The 18237-nt window shown below is 42.5% G+C and overlaps 1 protein-coding gene and 1 non-coding gene across 4 annotated transcripts; one reads left to right on the top strand and one right to left on the bottom strand.

The window, feature by feature from the left end:
* Window positions 1-713: 713 nt before the first annotated feature.
* Window positions 714-5186, bottom strand: LOC148860872 (cation/H(+) antiporter 19-like). Of its 3 annotated transcripts, none has more exons than XM_088982565.1 (4): window positions 4981-5186; window positions 4689-4886; window positions 2440-3441; window positions 714-2292 (listed from the first exon to the last, which is right to left on the bottom strand). In XM_088982565.1, the coding sequence occupies exons 2-4, from the start codon at window positions 4881-4883 to the stop codon at window positions 1057-1059; spliced, it is 2433 nt and encodes an 810-aa protein (XP_088838691.1). In that variant the 5' UTR covers window positions 4884-4886; window positions 4981-5186; the 3' UTR covers window positions 714-1056. The 3 variants fall into 3 exon arrangements, with proteins under 3 accessions (XP_088838691.1, XP_088838692.1, XP_088838690.1); XM_088982566.1 differs by having other exon boundaries at window positions 4994-5186; XM_088982564.1 differs by having other exon boundaries at window positions 4689-5186.
* A 12199-nt stretch (window positions 5187-17385) lies between these two features.
* Window positions 17386-17492, top strand: LOC148860871 (small nucleolar RNA R71). Its single transcript, XR_016095331.1, has one exon. It is a non-coding gene; the product is annotated as a small nucleolar RNA R71 (small nucleolar RNA).
* The last annotated feature ends 745 nt before the right edge of the window (window positions 17493-18237 follow it).

Below are 18237 nucleotides of genomic sequence, written 5' to 3'. Positions count from 1 at the left end.
TAGCCACGGACAAAGTGTTATTTAACCACAATTAAAATGGCATAGTTAAAGATCAATAACACAAATAACTAAATCTGTGGCTATAGCTATAAAAAGCTTTAAAAAATGTCTTCTAGCCACGCACATAAAACCGTAGCTAAGGTCAATTAAACTTATAGTGAGGGAAACCTAAAACCATGGTTATAGGTAGCTATTGGCTATATTAGCTACGGATAAACAACTTTTAACCACAGACAGGATGACCGTAGCTAAAGTTTAATTTTTAGCCACAACAGAAGTATATCTGTGGCTATATCCCAATTTTTAGAACTGAAGTACAGTATCTATAACACCTATTTTCTTGTAGTGCGATCCATGAGAGACGGGTTCTTCTCCTTTGTCTCAATGGTTTTTAACACTACTTGAGCATCAAGTGAACAATGACGAAGCACCGGTAGAGACAATTAATAAAGTTTTGTTTTTCCAACTATACTAATTATTAACTTCTACTTTCTTGATTCAACTTCATCGATGATGAAGAGACAAAATTGATCCCACTCAAGCGGTATTGGATTAGTAAGAGCTAGAGGATAAAGAATCTGAGATAGTTTTTGTTTCTTCAGCACTGATTTTGTGGGAACATGGAAATGGGAACAGATTACCAGAGGGTGGGAAAAGAATGAAAATTTGGGAAAATCAGCAAATAATAGATAAGAGGAGTCATGAGAATCTCATGAGAGAAAGACATGATTTATTGCTGGCACATATGATATGTAGACATGATTTAATGTTGATTTGGTGTCATGACAACATGTGATTTGGTTGTACAGAAAGTTGTGCATGACAACATGTGAAGGCGATCCAAACTCGTATTTAAGTGGCATGGGCCGTTTATTTGTCCTACACCAACCACCAAACCACAGACAATGCAGATAGAAGTCATGCCCGCCCCCTCAATCGCTCACTCAATTGATGAGTTCAGACTTATGATTCATTCACTCCTCCTTCCCCTCCCCTAGCCTTCTCAGTTCTCACGTTAAAGGTAAAAAAAAAAACATACAACAATAACGTGGTTACTCATACGTCTTCTGGGGTGTCTGGCACTACCCCCTTTGTTTCTTTCACTTCTTTCACTATTGGGTGAAGAGTTACAGTTACAGCTGGATTATACTGATGAATCACTATAACTGATGAAGTCGTCGAGAACTCTGATGACGCCAAGAATGCCCCAACCGGACCTAATTCCGGACAGTCTGTTCTGTCCATGAGTTGAACAATTGGTGGCTTTCTCCCCACTAAAAACAGATTGCATTTGTTCATTGTCTTCAACACTGCTCTTATATCCTCCTTACCACCCACCACCCTCTCCTCAAATGTGGTCGATTCTGGCACGTTTTCTCTCAGCTCCTCCAAGTACTCCATGTCTGCTTTCTTCTCATCCTCTTCTTCGGTTCCAACAGTAATACTGCCATTAAAACTGGTTGAACCTCGGTTACCAGAATTACTATCACCCGTCAATGACGTTCCTGGCTGGGCCCCAAACTTCACCACCGTTAGAACAATTCCGGGGTGTTCAGCCATGCGGAACGCATAAGCGAGTGCCTCGCGATCGTCACGGCCACCGAAGAAGGGCACCACGATCGAGTAGGAGACCTCGCTTGCTGAGACTTGGGTCGTCCCACCGAGACCACGATCAACGAGTATCCCGACAGAGCAAGGCGAGTGGCGTAAAACTTGTTGATTAATGAGGTGGAATGAGTGGCCTAAGGATTCCATTGTACCATCGAGCCGCTGGTGTTTGTGGAAGGGGAGGAGGATTATGGAAGCGCGCTTTCGTTGAGCGCTGGCGCAGATGTCCTCATGGATGGTTTGGAGGGCGGAGATGGCGGTCATGGGGCGGATGGTGACGTTGCTGAGCTGCTGATAAGCTTCAAAGGCGATGACCATTTGATCCCTGTCGCCATGCTTCTTGTTCCAGAAGGGAAGTCCATTTTTCCGCGCCTTGTGAACCATGGAAATGGCAGAGGATCGCTCTGAAAACTCCATGAGGTGCATTGCATAGACACAGACACCACGACTTCGGGTTCCACGGGAGGACTCGATGACGTTGATCATGGTTGGGATGTTTCGGGTGCTGTTGAAGCAGGCCAGTATGCGCAGCTCCGTATCTCGGTCATGGCGTTTGATGGTCCGATGCTTGTATGGCGCGGCCTTCCTAGCTGGTTTGTACACGGCCATAACAATGGGGGTTGTGACGAAGGTGGTGAAGAGAGCCATGAGCACCAGGATGGCGAAGGTCTGGTCGTTCAACACCTGAGAAGATTTTGACAAACAAAACAAAATGCGTCTTAGTATTTTGTCGATTTTAATGTAAAAGGAACCACGTTACAGTGGTGAACGATTGGAACCACCACGGTAAGTTGGTCAACTTGTTACCATTAATTCGTTATCAAGACTTACCTTTCGGTCTTTGCCAATGTTGAGGACGATAAGCTCCACCAACCCTTTTGTGTTCATGAGGAATCCTAGTGCGACAGCCTCTCTTTTGGGCACCTTACAGATGATAGAAATCACTACCGTACCTACGATCTTCCCAAAACAAGCATTAAATATGACAAGACATAGCAAGCCCCATGACTGTCCTCCTCTAATGGTTGCAACATTCGTCTTCAGCCCACTAGACACGAAGTAGAGCGGAAGGAAGAGCCCCGACACAAGGTCCTCAATCTTCTCTATCAATACGCCGGCAAATGGCCCGTCCTTGGGTACGATAACCCCAACCACGAAGGCCCCGAACAGCGCGTGAATGCCGATGGTATCCGTGACAAAGCCTGCTGCCAACACCAGTGACAGTGTCGCGCAGATGTAGAGCTCCTTCACAGGCTCTCCTTCAGGGGACCGCCGAGCCATAAGTGCAAGTGCTGGTCGCAGGACCAAAATCGCAAATGTAACGAATGCAGCACCGCTCAGTAGGACCCATAAAGAGATGACTGGGGATGTGTCGCTGCCAGAGAGAGCGATAGCGAGTGCGAGGAGAATCCAGGCAGCGACGTCATTTACAGCCGCTGCGGACATGGCCATGCGCCCAAGGTCGGTTGTCAGGAGCTTTAGCTCTGCAAGTATACGAGCCAGTACCGGAAAAGCGGTGATGGAGAGAGATACACCCATGAAGACAAGGAAAGGACCATGCTTCGCTCCTTTGGATATGGTGGCTCGGAGTACGACGGACGTCCCAACTCCAAGAATGAACGGGAAGCTTATGCCCACCAAGGCAATAGCTAAAGCCTTCTTCCCGGTGCGACGAATAGCTCGCAAGTCGAGCTCTAGACCAACCAGGAACAAGAAGTAAAGAAGCCCGATGTTGGCGAGAGTATCCAACACAGTCATGCCCCTGGCCGGGAATACTTTGTGCAGGAATTTCTCGCTCCGCCCAAAGGCGGACGGCCCAAGTAGTATTCCTCCCTGCATCAAACCACATATAAACAGATCCAAGCTTTAACTTACCCTTGTCATTGAGATTTCTGAGTTGACGAAGTAAGAAACCATCCAATTCACGGTGGATGTTAACAAAACAAACCAATTTTGCTATGGCGGCGTCGCAGAGGACAGGGCTGAAAAACAAGGAAATCAAAGCCAGACTTTCATGTACTCCTATGGCCTCACCTTGAATTACATCAAGTGACATCTTGATTTGATGGGGCCACAGCAATACATTTGAGGCCAGGCCATGATTCTCGGTTTCAGCCCTGCACTAACGAAAGTGAACTCGGATGGGAAAGCCCCAATAGGAAAGTAGAAAACTTTTCAGAAACAAGAAGGCGTAGCCCTATCATTCACTGTGAATCGGATCGCCGAGTCCGGATCTGCTGACCACGCACATCCGGTTACACGTCGGGATCGACCACGAATGGATAAGAGGTTACATAAGACAAAGGAGGCACTCGAACAGACTGATCAGGTGGAAATGTTACTACTTTTATGCCAAGAGAAAAAGTGGAAGAAAAAGGCAAAAAGCAAATGTGACCAGAGCGGAGAACTTCAAAGTCCCTAGTATCGTTTCTTAGTTATTCCTGAACGTGAGCATCTGCCCGACTTGACCGAAGACCAAGTCCAGGGTTGGGGGATGTAGTCGACCAGGGCAGGCTCTACTGAAGACCGACTCATACTGTGCCGATTTGGTATGGAACGAAGAGGGAAAGCCATACAAGGTCTTTCTAAGGCAACATTGTCATTTGCCAATACTCATAAATAAATAGCAAAAGTATATTGTAACCAACTCAGAATTTTGAATCCGAATTCCATACAATTTAAAATGACAAATACCTTCCCACTCGTGAATTGTCAACAATTCCAAATTGACATCTACCCCAACTGTACAACGGGACTAAGAAATCTACTGAAAGTTCTCCCTAAATTAATCTAGGTTTCTCTTAAAAAGGGTTCTCCATTTCGATAATTACGGAATATTTTTATTACCTCCAGATCTAAAAAAAAAAAAAAAAAGCTTCAGGACTTCAATTGATGAAAATTTATGGAGAAATTATAATATGGACAATTCAAAATGATGCCTGTATGATAAAAGACAAAGTTTGTAGAGGTGATCTTCTTACAAGTCAACTTTGTATTGATTTTATTCGATAAGAAGAAAAAACTAGTGTCATTAAGAACTGGCCGGGTTTCGAAATTTAGAGAGAGAGAGAGAGACATACAATAATCTCAGCGATGACTCTTGGTTGTCTAAGAGGCTTAAGGATGAGACCAATCACTCTGGTAAAAACGACGACCAAACAGATCTGCAAGATTAGTAAAGGAAGCGCGTAGTCAAGAGGATCTTCTCCTTGAAATGACCCATTAGATGTAGCTTTCATCGGTGCCGGGCACACCGTCGTTACGTTCTTCGCCATTGCCTAATGAATCCCAAATCAAACTTTATCAATTATATACCTGTAAACAGTAGAGATGCAGTGAGATTCAGTGGAAAAAAATTAAGAGGGGGAGGACCTGAAAACAGTACTTTGAAGAAGGATTGAAAGATGTGATTATCTTCCAAAAACAAATTAAAGAAGAATTTATCCGTCTTTTTTTCTCATTTTAATGGAAGCAGAAGATGCTAGATTGGGAAGGGCTAAATTTAGCGGAAACACTTATCCGCTAATTTTGGCAGAAGAAAGAAATCAACCCAGTTGAGATCCTGATTCTTGCCTGGAGAAAGGGAAGAGCTTCTTGTGTGAAACGTGGCGCTTAGGCAACTTATTTATAGCCTTTCCTGATTCTTACCTGGAGAAAGGGAAGAGCTTCTTGTGTGAAACGTGGCGCTTAGGCAACTTATTTATAGCCTTTCCGATGTCTGACCTTTTGGTTCGGTACGTGCATGGTGTAAAGCTAGGGCCGTTGGGCCAGTCCGTCCAGTCATCATGGAGGTTTGAGAGATTTTTTTGGTGGGGTCGGGGTGAGGTAGTAGGGAGATGACGAGTCCGTATATCTTCCCCACATAACATCTTAGCCACACATGGTAACATCTCATTCTCCTACGGGGAGATGTTCAACGGAGTAGGTGTGTGTTGTGGATAAACGTGGCACTGTAGCAGAGTTCTTATTGGGCTCAGGAAATCTGGAGTCCAAAAGAAATTTCTCTTTGAGAGACAAATTCGAATTTACCCCTACGAGACCGCGCCCCACAAGGTCCTACAGCATATCTCGATTGTGTATTAGGAATATCTTATGATGAGCCATTCGATTGGCAAAAACTTTCGTTGTTGGGAGCCAACAGCATATATTGGCAAATAGTAATTGCCCTTGCTTTCTTTTTGACCTAAAAGATAACGTGGGCATGAATAGATTAACGTGAACAGCCCAAAGTTGCTCTCAACAGCATATGTTTATGGTCCCAGCAACCAAAGTTATCCCATGCGCCTTTGAAGGAATGAAAGAGAACAGGAAGTATCGGAGAGAAGAAAACAAATGAAGAATATTTGCAAATAACGAAGACGGTGGGGAAAATTTTAAAATATGTATACGATACATATTTGTATATACCTATTCAGATACATATGCATATATTTATACAAGAGATTTTTTATCAAGTTTAAACGATACACCTATTCAGATACATATGCATATCACTAATCACTGATACACCTATTCAGATACACATATCGTTATCATTATCACTGATACGGGGTAGGAATTGCAATGAGGCGGGTTTGGGGCAGGGCGCCCCCTCATAATCAAGACACTCTATGCAATAGGTGTATAGGCAAAATAAACCATTTATGGATAATTTATAAATAAGATTATGAGAATTTTGAAGTATTTTAAGATTTGAGTTATGAGAATCTGGGGCTACTTTATAAATAGAATTATGAGAATGAGTTGTATCTCGACTCAAAAATCTGCAAATACAAATGTCTGTTCTTTTAATTATGTTGATGATGGAAAATGGTTTATTTTGCCTATACACCTGTTATATATATATATATATATATATATATATATATATGATACTGTTCAATCCGAGGTTGTGCATGAACTGAGGAGAGCGACCAGATAGTCCTTGCTAGCAGGGTAGGGCTGAGCTACAAGGACGAGGCCGCGCTTCAAGACCTGCAATTAAGAGAGGAGATATCAGAAGCCCGAGGAGTTATCCCCGGGTAAATACTCCGATGCTCAAGTTAGTAGGAGGTAGTATAGATGGTCGAGCCGAGTTATAAGGATGCTGGTCCGACCTAAGTAGCAGTACGGGTGTCAGAAGTCGGATTCCCTTACCTTGAGCATGGAATAGCTTTTTATAGTCGAAAATCCATGTCTTAGTCGGATTGAGCTTCCAAGGTTGTCAGGATAAGGTTAGCCGCCGAGGTATTCGGGATAGAGTCCCATTCCCTAGCAGAGTCGTCTTCCTTACTCCTTTTTATCCGTAGTTGTGCTCATCCATGTGACGTGTAGCTGACGTGGCTGAAAGGATAAAATGGGGGACCACAACAATAGCATAGCTCAACCGAGCTATACCAACGTGGTCGTGCGATGACTGTGCGGCCACGTGTCTCTTAGGACTAGCTCAACCATGACCGGAACACCACTCCCCTAAATTCTGAAGTCGAGGAATGAAGTAGTCCCAATTCGTTCCTCGGTTGAAGAACTTCCGAGTTAATATTTGGTTGAGCATCTGGTCTCTTTGGTGTTCCTCAACACTTGCCGTAATCTTGGAATTCGGGCAATATGAAACATGGCCGAGGAATCTTGCCATCGTTGGCTGCAGAACTTTTAGAACTTTGACTTCGGAATCCAAACACTACTCCCCCAGTTCTGGAGCCAAGAAAGGGGAATGCTTGGTCCAAAGTGTTGCATGGTCACTTAGCTCGGTAGAGCACCGAGGTGTTGAACTAAGCTTTGAGGTCCATTTTCCTAGTGGGGCCGAGGAACGACTCTCTGATTCCCAGTGGAAGTCAAGCTCCGGTGTTGAGGTCACTATGATGCTCGACCATGATGTGCCGAGCTTCGAAGTTAGGGCTTAGCTTAGTCGGGTGCCGAGGAAGGGCTTCCTATTGCCGATGGGAGGCCGAGCTTCGGAGTTGAGGTCATTGTGATACTCAGCCATAGTGCACCGAGCTACGAATTCGGGGACCTTAGAGGTGCCAATCTACGAAGATGAGGCAAATGTGATGCTCAGCCATGGTATGCCGAGCTTCGAAGTTGGGGGTCTCGTAGGTGCTGAGCTATTGTGATGCTCGGTCATGGTATGCTGAGCTTCAAAGGCCTCGTAGGCACCGAGCTATTGTGATGCTTGGCCATGGTATGCCAAGCTTCGAAGCTGAGGGCCTTGTAAGTGTCAAGCTATTATGGTGCTCGGCTATGGTGTGTCGAGCTTCAAAGTTGGGGTCTCTGCTTCGGCTAAGGAACTTGTACTTGAAATTTCAGAATCCAAACACCACTCCCCTAATTCCGAAGTCAAAGGGTGGGGTGCTCGACTTGGGTACAGTGAGGCCTCCTTTGTATTGCTTTGTCAAGGTGGCGCTTGATCCTCACTGCAGATTTGGCATTGATTCGCGTTCCTATGGATTATAAGAAAGGGTGGATGGGCATTTCCCCTTTGCCATTTACGAGAGGAGTTGCTTGGATAGCTCGGCAGGTTGTTGTCAGCATTGCTCGGCATTTTGTTTTTATTCCTTGGTTTCAAGCTCAGTAAGATGTCTTTCTCATCTTCCCATTCTTCTTTCGCTTCTAGCTCTTCTGGTTCTAGTGAGTCTGATTATGAGTCCGAGGTTGGGGCTTTTGAGGATGCTGAGGTTGGTCCCTCTAGGGTGGAAGCTGAGCTTCCCTTGTGGGCTGGTCGCCAATTTGGGACCACACCCTATGTCTTGACCCTCAAGGACATGGCTCGGATCCGAGCTATGTACGACATAGCTCAGCTCGACGAGATTTGTGTGTATGAGAAGAGTTTGGAAGTTGGGTTGAGGTTTCCTCTGAATGAAGGGGTTACCGAGGTACTTGCATGGTATCGAGTATTGCCGGTGCAGATGCCGAATTCATTTAGGTTTTTGGTCGGCCTTCTATCCTACTACACTGTTCGTGATATCAAGCTCACCCTGGGTATGGTGAGCTTCCTTCTTCAGCTCAAACATCACTAGCAGGGCTACTACTACTTCTCGACTAGGAAGAACATCAAAGCGCTAGTCGGGCCCCCTCTTCTATGAAGCACTAGAAGGAAACTTTCTTCTTTGTGCACCATGATTCGCGAGATAGACATAGCTGTGTATATATGCTTGGAGATGTTGATGCTCGACGGGATGATGCGTAGGGTGGCTGGTCTGTCCTTTTCATTACTTTGTTTGCCCGTACTTTCTTTGCTTCTTTGATCTTGTACTTACTGTCGTGCTTCCGTGGTGCAGGTGTAGAAATGTCAAGTGAGGAGGAAATTGTATGTCAGATGAAGAAGAATCACCAAAGGTAGAACCGCGCCGGTGCACCATTACAAGTCCATCCCGAGGTAGTTCCTCCTCTAAGGTCTTCCGAGAGGGTGTCTCATCGACAAAAAGGAGCTCGGCAATCAGGGAATGACGATGAGGACGTTGTGGTTGTGGATCCTGGGGAAGCTTGCCAGGCTGCCTTCCCTTCGCGAGTTGAGGTGGGTAGCAACAGCTCTGATATTCATGTGTTGTGTTGGACGTTCTGTAGCCAAGATGGGCTAGAGACCCTTGGAGTTCCCGAGCAGTTACTCTGCGGGATGATGATGGCGTACATCACCGAAGAGGCTGGGAACATTGGGAGCAACACCTTAGAGTGCTCACTTATTCGGGCTACGGCCCAAGTAAGTTCCTACATGCCTTTGTTGTTTTAAGCGTGTTTCTTCGTATTAACAATGCTTCTTGTGTCCGTAGAATGAATGCTCGGCCATTGCTATGGTTGATCATCTTCGTGAGTTGCGGTGATGGTACGATAAGGAGCATACCGAGTACCTGTAGGTGAAGGCCCAATTGGCCAAGCTTCAGGCGGCTGGGGAGATATCCGCTGTGCTAGAGAAGGAGGTGACCGAGCTGAAGGCTCGATTGGCCAAGCAAGTGGAGTTGGTCCGTGGCCTGAAGCACGAGATTACCGAACTGAAGGCAGAGAAGGAATGACTGAAGCAAGAGGCCGCCAAGGAGGCAGTGGCAATGTACAAGGACTCGGTGGAGCTTCGACAGGACATGGATCAGTATGGTTTTGCTTCCTTCGAGGCTGGGTTCAACGTCTTCTGGCGGAGAGCACTATGCCATTGTCCCGAGCTAGCCGGTGTTGCGCAGACTTGGAAGGCTTACGATGATGAAATGCTCCTGGCCTCGGATTAACTCGTTGATGAGGAGGACAGAGGCGGCGATGATGATGAAGATGGTGGTGATGAGGCCACTAATCTCCCTTTTTTGGATTGAACTGTTGTAGGTTACTTTCTCTCTTTTTTTTGTTCCTGTAATGGCTCGGTATGCCAAAAATTCATCTACTGTACTGGCTATTTAACTTAATGAAAATTTCTAGTTCTAAACTTGTGTGCAATCATTTTTTTTTCTTTTTTATTGGGTTCCTCAACCTTGCCTTGGTTTAGGTGTGAGTTGGCTGAGATCTTCAGCCTCCGACTGGTGAAGCGGGAGTGTATTCTAAGCTCTCATCTTTGGGATACTCAGTTTTCGGTCTCGAGAGACTTTAGGGCCCTTCGAGGGCTAGCCATTGCTCGACTAGCTCTGATTGACTGTTAGTCTATATGTGAGTAGAGTTTAATGACCGTCCTTAGGCCTTGATGGGCAAGGGCATTCTTCTTTACTTTAGGCTTAGGCCATGGGTAGCCGGGTCAAGTTAGTCAGCAATACGCTACCGAGCTATGCGTTATGGGCTTGGGCCATTCGGAGGTTAGTCGAGTCAGCGAGTTGTACCGAGCTACACATGTGTGGTGTGGTCAGGTAGCGTGATCGTGTAGCTCACTTTTGTAGCTCGGTCGTGTAGCGCAGTTGTGTAGCATGGTCCTGTAGCTCGGTCATGTAGTGTGGTGCTCGTGCAATGGTGTGTGTGTGGTGTGCATGCATGTGGTGTGTCAGGCAATCAACACTTTGCTTGAACAAGGTGATCTTCATTATCATTCAATAATTGATAGTACATCTGAAGGTTTCCTGTGTTCTAACTCCTCAATATTGATTGGCCATCAAGGTCTTCGAGTTTGTAGGTGCCCAGACCAAAAACCTTGGTGACTCTATATGGCCCTTCCCAATTTGGTCCAAGCTTGCCTTTCTCGGGCATGGGAATAATGACTTTAGGGAGGATGAGGTCACCTATCTTGAACTCACGCCTTGTGACTTGGGTGTCATAGTATTTGATAGCTATAAATATATAACTCTAGCAAGTGCACTAGTTATCAAGTAGTATAATAATATCGTTCCCACGGGGATTTAACAAAATAAGTATTAGAATCACAGTCTTCCTTAATTATTTGGACAGTTGAAATTTAGATTTGAGGAAACAAGAACTACTGAAAATAAAGACTGGAACAAAGAAAATAAAAACAAGGGTGATCACTAATCGAATATGCAAATGATGGAGTCGCTAGGACTTTAGGTCCACCTAACCAATGTAATGAATATTGATGGGTCCAATTATCCAAGACTAATTGTTATTCCCATAAGCTGAGATTTTCACAAATTTATTTAATATTCTCTCTCGAGATATACTAAACCTACGCCCATCAGGTAACCCTTCGATCTCTCGAGTAGAGCTCTCAAGATGGAAGTGCATTAAGTCCAAAAAAACCATTAAATTCAGATGAATCATGTATATATATCTTTATATACCATTCAATTCACACTATGAATTATTCTATCAATTATGTGAATTCCTCTCTCAATTCATTCACATAACCCAAATCAATTAAGAGGTGGCCAAGCTCTTAATTGCATTAAGCACAATAATTCATAGATTATATGGAAATCACAATCTTGGATAAATCAAGAAGATAAAAATATATTCATTAACATGGTTAGGCTTTCCACAACCCTAGCAAGAAACAAATCAGTTCATGATGGAAGAATTAAAACAAACAAAGGGGAAGAAAGAACTCTTGAATTCGCCCATGATGCTGAGATCTCCTATTCTTGAAGTTTCTTGAATTCTTGAACCCTTCTTGACTGATTGGTCCTTGCTTCTTAATTCAGATCAGAAATTGAATGATTGAATAATTCAGTGATCAAGTGATGTCCAAAGCTGGTGCGCCCCCTCCTTTATATAGATTAAAGGGGAGGGGGTGGTCTCCTAATTTCTCTTGAAGATGATCTTTACAAGAAATAGAAAGTCATATCCTAATTCTAATATTCTCTCTTTATCTCTTGAACTCAATCCCTTTTTCACTCTAACATTACATCAAGAATTTGGATCTAGAAGGATTCTTCTTAGTTTCTTATTCTTGGATTCATAATAGACCTCCTTTGCGAATTGGGCTTTAGCCACGGATTGGGCCTTCCTACGAAATTGCCCCAACTTTGGGCCCAGATTAGACTTCGATGCAGGTCGAATCTACGAAAGTTGTTGTTTTTTCTCTTATCTTTCTAGTGGATCTTGAATCAGTCCATTCGGAGTTCGGAGACGTGAGTTAGGCCCAGATCACTGAACGATGTCGAAACTGTGAAAAATCATCCGATTTGTCTTTCTTTGCTCTTGATGCCTTCTTTTGGATCACAATACAAGAAATATGAGTCCAATTAGATGCTAATTTAGTATAAAAGACAGAATAATTGTTAGACAGTTTTTGTATGCCCTTAGCTTCAATCTGATTTGATGTACTTTTGTTATTTAGTGGAAATAAATAAAGTGCATGTTTGATTCATTTGTTTGGTTTAATTCTGTGTAAAACCCTAAAACTGGACATTTATAGAGATTCATGTTAGTTTTAAATGTTCACAGCCGTTGGATAAGTCTGGGGAGATTTATCCTGCCAAGGCTGATGCTGGTGTGCCACCAAGTGTTGGGATGGCCTGTCTCAGCCATCAGGGTAAGACCCGAGGCACATGTAGTATGGGATTACTTGAATCCTTGAACCGGACCAGATTTCCAGTCTTGCCTTGGACCTTGGAGATAGATGGGCAAAACTGGAAAGTTACACCTGACCCCTAAACTCGATTATGACACTTCACTAGGTGTTGGATCAGGCTGCCTTTGATATGCCAATCAGTGAGATCCTTAGTGGGGATCAGAACCTGGGTATGTTGGGGCAGTTTGAGAATTCATCTGAGTGGGTGATCATGGTGACAGAATCAGCCACTTTGTCGGACAAAGGGTAATGATCAGGAATGCACTCTCTCTGATGGAAACCAAACTGCCGGCAGTTGATTTCAATCGTTGGAATTTTGTTTTGCAAAATTAATATATTTATATATATATATATGTACACTTTCAAATTGTTTGCAAATGGTTTTAAATCCCGGGATCCATGTGAGAGGAGAGTGCGGCACTGTTCCTTGCAGCCGAGGGAGAGGTCCTCTCTTGTCGGGCAGTGCTTGATCATTAAGGGCTGAGAGGTTAAGTGTAAGACCATTGAGGATAATACCTGATGGGCTAATCTTGCACCTGCCCACAGTCCCTGGGTTTTTATAAGATAGCTTGGCCCAGGGACCACTTAATGTAAGTGTTGGGCCCATAGGGTCCATATGATGGACTCAAGGGGTTCATTGAGTTTTCAGTGAATAGTGCTGGGCCTTGTATTAAAGGCTGGGCCGAACCCATGTGGCTGGTGTGTAGATCAATGCTTGGGTCCCACGCCATACAAAGAAGCCCAACTGGGCAGCAGATTGGAAAGTAATTAGACACTGAACACTTAATGGGCCAGAAGCCCATTTCGAGGTGGGCTGATATGATCACCCATCCTTGGGGCGAATCTGAGATTAATATTAGTAAAAGGATTGGGCCTTTAGCATTATCCACTCTTGGAGACCAAATTCAAATTATATTTGAATCTGGTAACCTCCTGATAAGATCAGGAGTAAGCTAACTTTATCTGCAGATAGGATTAAGATTATCCCCTATCCAAATACTGTTTTGGATTGGGATAACTCCTAATTAGGAGGTTTCTTAATCAAGAAGAAAGGAGGAGAAACCCTAACCAAAAAAGGAGAGAAATACAACAGATTTCGAATCAAGAGAAATCGCAAGAAGGGTTCCTGCGAATTGAGATCAGATCTCATACTCCAGAAAAAGAAAGAAGAAGCAGTTCAACTTTTTCGCCTTTGGAGTTCTCCTCCTGCCGCCGCCATCTGTTTTTGCAAGATTAGATCTTTGCAGAAAAAAAAGTCAAGAAATCTGTTCTTGACATCAGTCTTGCAAGAAAGACTGGAATAGATTCAGTGTTTAGTGCTTCCAGAGGATACTTGCGAAGGATCCAATGTGTAGGACGCACTCTGCTGGTTTTGTTCCATCCACAGCTGTGTCATCTTCAGCAGGAACGGATCTTGGAGCATTCTTTGGGCGTGAACACCAACTTTGGGAGATACTGCTTCTCCGGATCAGGTATATTCCTCCCATTTGTCTTTTGGTACAGATCTGGTTTGATTATGGTTCAAGTAGGATCCTTGAATATTGTATTCTAAATTTAGGGAATATGATTCCCAGTTGGGAGAAGGTAGGAAATTTTCTGAAATTCTCCCACCCATTCCGCAACCTTTATGGCGTCCATTAGATGGATCCTACCTTTCTTTCAATAATTGGGGATAAAAATATGATAAATTCTACTCTCATCAAATCCCCCACACTTAAACTCTTGCCCGTTCTCGGGCAAGACAAAACTTAAAACAAAATTAAAACAAGAACAAACTAACTAAAATATTTGTTTTGGATTTCTCTCAACAGGGTATTTATTCTCCCGCATGCCTTGATCAGTATCCATGCTTCTTCCCTTCATCCACTTCTTTTCCTTTTTAACTTGTCCAAGAATAATCTTAAATCGCCAATCCTCATGTCCCCAAGTGAGATCAACAATCAAGGGAAGCAGGCATCTCTTTGCATGAATAATTTAGGGCTAGAGTAAGCCCTCTTTGTTTTCATAATCACATGTGGCAAGATTCAAAAAATACCCTCTCATGATTCTTTAGAACGAAACAAGGAATGTTATTACCCTAAGCTTGCTTATGTATCACATCTCCACCACTTATCATGAGTGCAATGCATCAAAAGGTGAATTAGGGTTTGGGATCTAGGGATGAGTGCATTTTATGCTCCATCTCACCCTTTTATTCTTTTAGTGTGAGTGCATTTTATGCTCCATCTCACACTAACTCTTTTTTCTCTCGGTGTGAGTGCATTTTATGCTCCATCTCACACGAGTTTTTTTTTTTTTTTTTGTTTTTTGGATAACACGTTCCAATACATGAACTCATTATCATGGTTTCAACATGCCTAACAAGACAAGTTCTAGAATAATCAACCCCTGTTTGTTCGTTAGAAACCAAGTGCTCACAAGGGTCAACTCTATATTGCATCTTGCCTGTTGATCATTCAAACTACTGAGATGACTTCCCTAGCCAGAAATTTCAGCTAGATTTTCCTGCATCCTTTCTTGTCTATCCTCCCTAAGCACATGATTCAAGGTGGTTTGCAATCATTCAAAAACAAGTCTCTAAGGAGCAGAAATTTCAAAAGAAAAGATAAAAAATGATGATCAAAGCATGCTAGAGTTCGAAAAAAATTTATCAACCCCTTACTCCTCCCCCACACTTAAGATATATATTGTCCTCAATGTATGGAATATGCATAACAAGAACAAGGAGAGAGAGATTTAAGGGGACTTCCCTGAATGCCTCGTTGAGATCCTGCAAATGTGAGATACAAGAAAAAAACACTCATAAGAGATAAAAAAACTGAACAAAACAAATAACTAAACTAAATGGGTTGCCTCCCACAAGCGCTCGTTTTAAGTCATGAGCTTGACTTTCACCTTTCCTTCATGGCGGTTTCAAGGAGAGAACGGACCCATGGTGGGTGGGTTATTCTCCTTCAATACAATGTTTCAACCGGTGTCCATTTACCTTGAATGTACTCCCATCATCATTATGTATTTCAATTGCTCCATGAGAGAATACTTTAGCCCTTTTAAAGGGTCCATTCTACTTGGTTTTTAACTTCTGATATTTCCCCCTTTCATCCTTCATAGGTGGGTTTAAACCTAGAATAGGGACCTGCACAATAGATGGGAGGGGTTTTGTGTGAGATGGAGGTAAAGATGCATTATGAATTGTAATTTCAAAAGAATGTGGCTCAGAAGTCAAACTTTGCAATTCTGATTTCAGTACAAACTTATGCTCTGCTTGTTGCAATTGATTAGGACTATTGTTAAGTGCAACTTTCAGCATGTCTTCTGATTTAGATGTATCTACTTTAGTTGCACCAACATCAATGCTATCGATTGCATAAATTTCATGTTCAATTGTGTTGGGATGCTCCATAGTTTTAAATACATTGAACACCACTTCTTCACCATTGATTCTAAGGGTAAGTAGACCTTTTTGCACTTCAATTAAAGCATCACCAGTAGCAAGAAAAGGTCTCCCTAAAATCAGAGGCATTGTCCTATCTTCCTCCATATCCAACACAATGAAATCGGTAGGAATAATAAAATTGCCCACTTTGACCAAAACATCTTCTACTATTCCCCTAGGATATTTGATGCTTCTATCAACAAATTGCAGGATAATAGTTGTAGATGTTAGTTCATGTAGTCCAAGTTTTTCAAAAATAGAAGAAGGCATTAAATTTATATTAGCACCTAAATCACATAAAGCTTTTTCAAATTCAGTATTCCCTATGGTGCAAGGTATAGAAAAACTCCCTAGATCCTTAAGCTTTGGGGGCAATTTCTTTTGAAGAATGGTTGAACATTCTTCATTTAGTTTTACCATCTCACCATCCTCCCACTTTCTTTTATTAGACATCACCTCCTTCAGAAATTTGGCATACTTCGGCATCTGTGACAATACATCAAGAAGAGGAAGGTTAATATGGATCTTTTTAAACACTTCCAAAAATTTCTCAAATTGTCTATCTAATTTAGCCTTCTAGACTCTTCTAGGGTAGGGGATAGGAAGTTTAATTTCATGTAAATTCAGTTTAGGGGTGCTTCCCTCATTCTCCTTTTGTAAATCGGCCATTTTAGTTTTCTTGTCATTTTCTTGGGTTTCACCAATTGTCTTCCTACTTCTTAAGGCTATGGCATTCACACGTTTTCTGGGATTTTTTTCTGTATTGCTGGGCAACCTTCCTTCTTTCCTCTCTGATAACATGCTCACAACCTACCCCATTTGATCTTCTAAGTTCTTAATTGTTGTTTCATGGCTTTGGAATTTTGTTTCAGTAGTGTTGATGAACTTAGAAATCATCTCCTCCAGATTGCTATTTTTCTCTTGTGGGGGCAGTTGTGGTTGGAATCCCATGGGTGCCTTTTGATGATTGTTGCTCCAAGAGAAGTTGGGATGACTCCTCCACCCTGAGTTGTATGTATTTGAATATGGATTGTAATTTGTCCTGCCAACATGAGAGATAAAATTAGCATTCTCATGGGAAATAAAAGGACTATTTAATTGACAATTAGAATTGGCATGTCCTAATTGTCCACATAAATCGCATGAGATGCTAGGTGTTGTATTAATGGCTGCAATACTAAAATTATCCAATCTTTTATTTAAATTGGCTATTTGCGCAGATAAGGATGCAAAGGAATCAATGTGGTGTACTCCCCTCTGATTGGTTCGATCATTGCTCCATTGGTAGCTGTTTGATGCCATTTCCTCCACTAAGTTATATGCTTCCTCTAGAGTTTTTCTTATGATTGTACCACCTGCGGCTGCATCAATAATGGATCGATTAGAGGGGGTGATACCATTATAAAAAGTCTGTATTTGTCGCCAAATTGGTATCCCATGGTGAGGACACCTCCTAAGCATCTCCTTGAATCTTTCCCATGCTTCATACAGAGACTCCTTCTCAAATTGAGCAAAAGTGGTAATATTATTAATTAATTTTTCTGTTTTGGAGGGTGGGAAATATTTAGCCAAAAATTTCTGGGTTAAATCATTCCAAGTGGTGATGCTTCATGCAGGGAGTGAGTTGAGCCAATCTTTAGCACTATCACGCAATGAAAAAGGAAATAATCTTAGCCTAATTGCATTATCACTAACTCCATTGTATTTAAATGTATCACATATTTCAAGAAAGTTAACGATGTGTGCATTAGGGTCATCACTTGGTAACCCACTAAACTGAATACTAGTTTGGATCATTTGAATTATTGCAGGTTTTATTTTAAAATTATTGGCATAGATGGTAGGCTTGCAAATGCTGGATGTCATCCGATCAATGTTTGGACAAGCATAATCCAAGAGGATGCGATTTCCTTTTGCCATCTCTCCTTCAATATCTATGGCTGGTTCGCAAATAACAACCTCTTCTCTTTCTTTTCCTTTGTTGGCCCTTTGCAGCAAACGAAGGGTCCTTTCAATCTCAGGATCGAATTCAGCTAATCCTTCATGTCTAGTGCGTGTTATGCACTAGTAATTCTGAACTAACAAGAATTCGATCAAACAAATAAAAATAAAAATAATAACATAAATAAAAAGAAATAAAAGGAAAATAAAATAATAATAAAAAAAATAGAAAAATGTCCAAATTAATCAAGGTTAACAAATTCTAATATTATTTTAGGATTAAATCCCCAACAACAATGCCAAAAACTTGATAGCTATAAATATATAACTCTAGCAAGTGCAC

The sequence above is a fragment of the Nelumbo lutea genome, chromosome 4, assembly GCF_056320005.1.
Source record: "Nelumbo lutea isolate HS-2025 chromosome 4, American lotus-T2T, whole genome shotgun sequence".
Lineage (NCBI taxonomy): Eukaryota > Viridiplantae > Streptophyta > Magnoliopsida > Proteales > Nelumbonaceae > Nelumbo > Nelumbo lutea.
The sequence above is the reverse complement of the archived record's forward strand: the minus strand, read 5'-3'. Positions and strand labels throughout refer to the sequence as shown.

Bases quoted from the DNA above. Each gene is read 5' to 3' on its own strand.
- LOC148860872 (XM_088982564.1), bottom strand. From the start codon at position 4,883: ATGGCGAAGAACGTAACGACGGTGTGCCCGGCACCGATGAAAGCTACA. The intron at 3,442-4,688 runs GTATGTCTCTCT...GGTTTGATGCAG, and splicing joins GAGTCATCGCTGAGATTATT to GGAGGAATACTACTTGGGCC. The intron at 2,293-2,439 runs GTAAGTCTTGAT...AAATCTTCTCAG, and splicing joins ACATTGGCAAAGACCGAAAG to GTGTTGAACGACCAGACCTT.